At 28.6% G+C, this 8360-nt stretch overlaps 1 protein-coding gene across 1 annotated transcript; it reads right to left on the bottom strand.

Annotated features, from left to right (window-relative positions):
- Positions 1-2269: 2269 nt before the first annotated feature.
- Positions 2270-7956, bottom strand: LOC112701441 (proline-rich receptor-like protein kinase PERK13). Its single transcript, XM_072198796.1, has 10 exons — positions 7749-7956; positions 6899-7035; positions 6577-6674; positions 5927-6273; positions 5003-5434; positions 4355-4515; positions 3301-3374; positions 2590-2734; positions 2353-2502; positions 2270-2293 (listed from the first exon to the last, which is right to left on the bottom strand). Exons 1-10 carry the CDS (start codon positions 7954-7956, stop codon positions 2270-2272), a joined length of 1776 nt encoding a protein of 591 aa, XP_072054897.1.
- Between the last annotated feature and the right edge of the window lie 404 nt (positions 7957-8360).

The raw sequence follows: 8360 nt of genomic DNA, 5'->3' as shown, positions 1-8360 counted from the left end.
CGAAATTTTAGCCATATTCGATCCGATCTGATCCGCGTTCACCCCTAATTTTATTATCTACCTTAATCTTTCAAATACTAAAATATATTTTTACCATCCTAGAAATCTCCATGAATTAAATAAGAAAAATATTAGGAGATCATAAAAATTTATTACTTTTATTATCATTTAATCATTAATTTAATTTTTTTAGTCTGATAATCCAATAATATACTTTATCTATACTTTTAAACATTAATGATTCATAACTATAAATAAAAAAAATTTTGTTAATCCTCTAATATTTCTTGTTAAACAATATCATTTTAGAAAAAAAAAACAATATCATTCTGCCTTATCATACATCATATCAAAGTAAAATTATATAGGAAACATTTTAAGTGCACCGGGAGTACCGGTGCTCCAATCATTTTAATCGTTGATCTGAATTATAAAAAATATATATAATATAGAAAACATTTCAAATACATCGGGAGTACCGGTGCTCCAATCATTTTAATCGTTGATCTGGATTATAAAAAATATATATAATATATATTAATTAAAACCAACGATTAAAATAACTAGTGCACCGGTATTTTTAAGTCTTCTTTTTCTTCTAATAAATAACCATCATACTATGGTTCACACACCAATAACCAGAGTTTCCCAAATTTTACACTTGAATCTCCATTATCAATTGTGGCTCTTCTATGCATAACTTGTCAAGATCTTAGCTTTCTCCTGTTTTCCTTAGCTGTTATATTTTGGCAACAATTCCTCTCCTATTGTGTGGAAATTTTTACTTTCTCCCTCAAGAAGACGCACAACCTGAGTTACAAGAGTTTCACATGTTGGCAATGTAATATTATTCATACTACATATGCAGAAAGAAATCCAATATTATTATGCAAATATATACAGGGCTACTTCGTCTTTAAACTCTTTGATACATTATTGTTAATGCTTCTATACATATATATAACTTTTGAAATATGAATTGGATTCATTTTTTCTGATGATAATGAGTCATAATATAAAAATTAAATCAAATAAAAAATTTTAGAAGTAACATAGGCTAATAATATAATATCAAAATTAAACTGGTGTTATAGTTAATTAATAAAAAATATTTCTGGTATATTAAAAAGATCATTCTAGTATGATAATATTATGGTAATTATCGTGACTATGGTATTTTAAAAAATGTTGTTAAAATTAAAATAATATTTTTTAATTATTAAACAACACTTTTAAAAAATATTATTTAAAAATATTACTAAAATATAAAAAAGTATGATTTTAATTTTAATGACACTTATATTAGTCATTATAGATGCTATAGTATAGTTATAGTAGAATTTGCTATACTAAAATTCAGTTTTTATTATATATTTATGCATATTTTTTTACATATTTTTTTAACTAATGAACCACTAAAATAATTAAATTTGCAATAAACGAATAATCAAACTTTCTTATAAAAGTAAAATGAAAAAATTTTATAAAGTACCGAATATATATTTTTACACGTAACGACTGATTGATGATTGAATTTTAGTGTATATGTCCATGATTGTTAATCACTAAAAACCTAGCAACATTTCTAGCATGTATTAATAAACTTTATGAAAAACAAAAGCAAAGACAAATCTAATTATCTAAGTGAAGTTTAAAATAAAACGACTTTTTATTATATGTTATTTATTAAAAAGTATTTTTTATTATTTTTAAACTTTGAATTAAATAGCTTTTAATTAAAATATAAAATAAAATAAAATATTATTTTAGTCTTTAATATTTGAATCAAATTCTAATTTGATTCTTAACATTTTAAATATTCAATTTATGTTCCAAAAAATTTTAAACAAGTTCAGTGAGAACTTACGATTAAATTTGACATTTTATTAGTTATCAGAATGAGTGAGTAGACGTTAATAATATTATTAATTAATTAAGTTATATTTTTTTTATATGTTAAAAAAATATAACTAAAATCTTTTTATAATACTTATTTTTTTTAATTTTTTTTACAAAACTCTAGATCTTAACAATTAATCATCAACGTTTTAAAATTAAAGAAAATATTTTTATATTAGTGATCATTAGTAAATTAATTTTACTTACATATTGAAATCAAATGCTATTAATTTTTTAATATATAAATTGTTTTTATTAAATTTAACAGTGAGATAACATTGAACTCATTTAAAATTTTTTTAAAATTAAAATAAAATATTTAAAATTTTTTAAACTAAAATAAAACTTGTAAAACGTGTTAAAAACCAAATTAAGATTTGACATAAACACGAAACTGTTAACTTTATCCAATAAAATAAGTAAATTAATAGACAGATTGAGATTCGATAATACCTCTCCCATTGAAGGACGGTCATGAGGCTCTATTTGGACGCAGAAGAATGCGGTTTTGACCATGAGGTATAGTTGATACGTGTCATATGAGTTCCCAAGACGAGTGTCAATCAGTTCGTGTAAAGCCAACGACTCAATGATTGGCATAGCCTACAAGCTCCCATTCACCCTTAATTAATTCGTTTATGTGAATTTTGTTCATACATAATTAAATGTATTATTTAGAAGAGAAGATACCCATTGTCTGAGAGATTGTTGTTCTGGATTGCGGAAATTGGAGACCTTGTGTCCTGAAATCAGTTGTAACAAAACGATGCCAAATGCATACACATCTGTTCGCTCAGAAACTACACCGGTTTCAGCATACTCTGGAGATAGGTATCTACATAAAAATAAATAAATAAATAAAATTAAAAGAATAAAGAAAGAGATGAAAAGAAATGCAACTTTATTTCAAATCTTTTTTCTTTTACTCCTTTTATAATGAATAATGTTATAAAATTATTATTATAGCAGTCAATTTTTACTAATACTATAACAAATTGCTAAATAAATCTAATATAAAGTTTTTGTTGAGTTTTAATATCGGATATTTTTCGAATTATTTTACATATTTTTATCTTTAATAATTTCAGATTTTTTTTATGTTGAGTAACGGTTGCAATATTAACAGTAATGTTGACTCCTAATACTTTTTTGAAAAGTGTTAAAGATAAGTAAATTTTATGATTTATAGTTATTAATTAATTATTATTAATATTTTTAATGATCTAAAATTTTATCTAATAATATAAAATTATTTATTTTTTTAATAATTAAATAATGATTAAATTTTAATAAAAATATTTCCCCTAAACTTTCTCACCTTTCTCCCATCTAATACTTGAATGTCTTAACTCACAATCCCACCTTTATTCAGAAAGTCAAAAGGTTTGAAAAAATTCTCACCCTATTGTGCCCATTATCCTGGTGTGCATAGTACCATCACCGTTCCTCCATTTGGCAAGGCCAAAGTCACCTAGCTGCATTTGTAACACATCACTTAATTGAAAGAAAATTTGCTAACGCTAATAATAACTAGGTTCGTATATATAACACTATTCAGCAAATTAAACATCTTTTGTTTAAGCACCAAAATATCTACTATACATCACTCAACAAAAGTTACAATGGAGGATAATTTAAAGTTTTAAATTCATCTAGAACCGGGAAATCAACTTGAGAAAACCATGAAAATAATTCAGCATATACCAGCGAGCAAATAAATTTATTTTTAGCACGAACAATGTTGAAAGGTGAAAATTCACCATGATATGAAGATAATATTTGAAAATCATGAGTTGATTTAACAAGTTTAACTAAATTATTATTTAATAGTTTTAATAGTCAATTTTACATAAAAACAACTACAAGAGAATTTTCATCATCATATTGAAATAGTGCCTAACGGAAGAATTTTTTTTTTCACCATCTGTATATTTTCTCTTCTGGGGTGTTGGAGTAATTTACTATCCCATCTCCATTGTCTGATTTAGAACAGTGTGGAATATTAAAGAGAAAATGGAAATTCTATCTAGCCATTGCACTAAGTTACTTAGCAAATAGTTGGAATATGATTGGAGCAGAAAAGCTGAATTACTATGTCAAATCCCATTTTAATTACTACCCAAGAAATGCCAAATAAAAAAATTTGAGGGTCAATAATTTGAATTTATATTGGTCATTTAACATTTTTAGCTAATAGTCTAGCAGCGTTAGTTTAACTCTAACATTATATTTTTAATCAATATTTTTAAATATCATTAATCGTTGATTAAAAATAATAAATATTATACTAATTCTTTAACATTGTTCAATGCTAAATTGATAGTAACACATAGCAAAAAGTGTAAGATATCCAAAGTGTGAACCGAGTAGAGCCACATGAATGAAAGTGTAAGATATACATGAACATTTTGTTGAGAGAGAATGAAGCAAATTGTTCCAGTTTAGTTTACCGTACCATGGGAACATAATCATGAGTAAGAAGTATATTGCATGGTCGCAAGTCACGATGAATAATAGGACCTCCACGGCATTCCTCATGCAGAAAACGCAATCCCTTTGCGGTTCCAATGGCAATTTCATACCTTTGTTGCCACTCCAGAAGGGGAGCACTTTTGTCTTTAAAAAAATGAAATTCATATAATTACAAATCTGGTTCTTAAGAAAATATAATATATATAATAGGTGAATTTTAATATGTTTATACTATCACTATACAAGTATTGTAAAATTAACGTCATATTTTTTTTGTATTTTAGTAATATTTTTTTAATAATATTTTAAAAAAATATTATTAAATAATAAAAAACGTTATTAACCATCATAATATAAACATATTACTATATTAGAATGAGTCGTATATATATATATATATATATATATATATATATATATATATATATATATATATTTGCTCCTAGTGTTATCTGACATGGCAAGTTAGTTAACAAGTTAACCGGTTAGTTATTGTAGTTAGTTAAGTTAGATTTCTAACTACAAATATATAACTAACTATCCAACCTCCTAATAAACTTCCCTGTTAGATAACACCAAGAGAATAAAAACATAAGATAAAACAAACCAATAAAAAACTATAAACACTTACCAAATAAGTGCCAACCAAGGGACCTATTGCAGATATACTCGTATATAAGAATATTTCGGTTTTCTTTGCAATAAAAACCCAATAGCATAACTATATTCTTGTGGCGAGCGAAGCTTAAGACATACACCTCGGAATGAAACTCCGAAGAGCCTTGTGAGCTTTCCTCTTTCCTTACCTTTGCTGCAATTTGCTGTCCATCTTTAAGAACACCCTTGTAAACATGACCATATCCACCTTCACCTATTAGGTTATCCTTTGAAAAATCATTTGTTGCTTGCTGTATTTCAGAATAGGTAAACCTCGTCAACTCATTCACAGACAATTCGGTCCTTATCTTGCATCCAGAACAAAGAAGTGGTGGTGTAGAGCCTCCTTGCTTTTGCCCAACATGAGAGTTATCGCTATGCTTATGTTCTCCTTTCATGCTTACGCCTGGAAGATTGTCAAAAAACTTAATTTAATCCCAAATGAGGCCCAGCTGTGTGAAGTAATACTTATTGTCATGGAGTCTGTCCAAAGTTTAAGCTGATAAAAAAAAGTACACAATGATTATATTTCTAATATGCTCCTTCACACAAGAACTTCTTTTGTAGGGCTGATAATGGGTACCTATCCGTGGATTAAAACCCTAAAATTTTAAACCCTATTCTACCATACCCTATCCTAATATCTCAATTGAGTAAATTTTGCATAGACTTTATTTTTTTCTTTTTTATTTGTCTTATGCTATTCTTTTTCTCTTTTAGGGGACAATAAGGATCGAATTCTAACCTTTTGATTGTAGAAACTTTGATACGACACTACATGATACTACTTCTGAAAACTTAAGCTGATAAAAAAAAATATATAAATAGTTATATCTCTAACACACTTATAAAAAACATACTTATGCATGCAAGTAAGAATTCAAACAAGTTCCCTAACCTGATCTTTCATGCTTAGAAGGTCCAGATTCTAGTGAAGAACTCTGCTCCCATACATCAGCATTTGAATGCTTTGTATAGCTCTTAATCATGACAGAGGTACCCGAAGAAGTTAACATATGGGGATAACTTTTGAAAGAGATAATAGATTGTTGTTCAATGTCTTCAATACTTTGGCAATCTGCTAAAGAGACAAACTTGTAAAAGGAATAGACAGGCTTTGTTTCCGTGATTGTTGTAATGTTTGCATGATGGGATCTCCAGATATCCACAGAGAAGTCATCTTTAACCAATCCAACCCTGAACGGTATCCTGTTCAGGTAGAATCTCATGTCGCGCCGAAGGTGCCTGTCCAAATTTGCCAGATTTCATTAAAAATCATTTGGAATAAGGAGCATCCGAAAAGGTGGAAGAAATATACTCTTTGGAGGGTAAGTAAAAGATTGAACTAGAAATTTTTATGACACAAAATACAAGGGAAGCCTAACATCATAACCAACTTCAAGTGGAATTTGGTTTTGTTAGATTCTTTTCGGAGAGAATTCAATTGATAAAAGAACCTAATAGAAGAAAGGGAAAAAATAGAAACAATGAAAGTGTTAAAAATGTAAAAATTATTGAGTCCTTTCTATAAGAGATACAAGGTCATACCTATCAAGTATAATCCATGATACATTGTATCTTGTAACCTCCTGTAAAATAACCTGTCTAAGAGGAAAACCTGCAGTGACTTTAACTTCAACGCTAACCTGGACATAAAACGCAGAGTCAATTACCATAACATAAATAAATAAAAATATTACTGTAATGTAAAAATGCTATATGCAAGAATCTTGTGTTTCTTTCACTCTTCAATTATCCTTTGATACTCTGTACTTCAGAATCCTGTGTTTCTTTCACTCTTCATTTAACTATCTATGACTATGGTGATAATAGCATGATATTTGCAAAGTTCTTTTACAATTTATCATACCCCTACACTTTTAAATTCTTCATGACTTGATAAAAGCTCAATTGCATATGCATCGGCTTTCTTTTTAACTTGTTCCTCCATTGCTCGAAAGTTCGTACCAAACATAGACTCGGGGCATGCTATGGTCTGGTACCCCACTGCCATAGAAAGGAACACAAGGGTCACAAAATCAGTAAGACATATTGAAGGAAATGTGTCTCTACTTTGGTAGCTTAGCTTTCGCTGCTTACACATTTTCACACACACAAGAGTTATAGCTGATGTGAATCAGTGTTATGAAACCTTACAATATCCTTAGCTCAGTTGGTTTAAGAATTCAATGAGAGATGAGATAAAATCTTGTGTAATGATATATGAAATGTAGAGAAATATAATGGAGGAGTAAGATAATCACTAAATCAATATGCATAACCTTAGTCTGTCACGTTCACTAATTAATGTTAGCTAACTAGACTTATCAGCACCCTAGTAACTAACTAACTAACTAATATGTATATAGATACTGCCTATACAAGTGGATTCTAGTACGACTATATTATAGTAGTCACAGTGATTATGTAAGTGTGGTTAAAATTAAAGTTATATATTTTTATTTTTACATTTTAAAAATATTTTTTAAGAATTTTTTTTAGAAAACGTTGTTTAATAATAAAAAAGTATTATTTTAATTTTAATAACATTTTTAAAATACCATTATCTCTGTAACCACCGTAACATAATAATAAGAATGACCATAAACTCATCTATATATGCTAAAAGTTGGTGTATGTGGAGAACTGAGAACATAACACCCTTGCATAAAGACAGAAAACTGTATATGTGTTAGTAATAAATAAGGTAAAGCACTCACTGGGGTTAAGCACCCTATGCAATACACAGAACACAAGCAACCTGTCACCAGCAGAGAGAAGATCGCCCTGTTTTCTTATGTTATCAAGGATTAGCTTAATCTCATTCTCGCTGCGGTCCTTAGTGGCGTCGCATGCAATCACAACATAAGGAGAAGAAGTAGCATAGCAAGAAGAAGAAGAAAAAGAAGAAGAATGAGGGTTCTCCATGTACACTAATATATCTGTGTTTCAATGGAACTCTTGCTCCGCACCCTTTTATATGCTGATGAAAGTGACAATGAGAATAATGCTTAAATCTTGAATATTGTTTCCAGAGAGGGTGGTGAAAAAGAAGAGTGCATAGCATGATATTTTTGGTATTGAATTGTTTTAGAATGAATGATTGTCCAATAATCCCAGGACACACAAGCTAAGCTTATTCTTTGGGTATCAAAAACAATGATAATAACCATCTTAAGCTAAATGTGTGGGATGATCAGTAAGTGCAGCCTGTGAAGATAACAAGAAATAATATGCTTCAGGATATTCTTTTGTACGGAAGCATGACTCTGGAGTCTGGAAGGTGCTTAGGTTGCCGCCTTGTACAGTGCTAACATAAGGAAGAGTACGAG

Source organism: Arachis hypogaea, chromosome 7 (assembly GCF_003086295.3).
Source record: "Arachis hypogaea cultivar Tifrunner chromosome 7, arahy.Tifrunner.gnm2.J5K5, whole genome shotgun sequence".
In the NCBI taxonomy this organism is placed as follows: domain Eukaryota; kingdom Viridiplantae; phylum Streptophyta; class Magnoliopsida; order Fabales; family Fabaceae; genus Arachis; species Arachis hypogaea.
The sequence above is the reverse complement of the archived record's forward strand: the minus strand, read 5'-3'. Positions and strand labels throughout refer to the sequence as shown.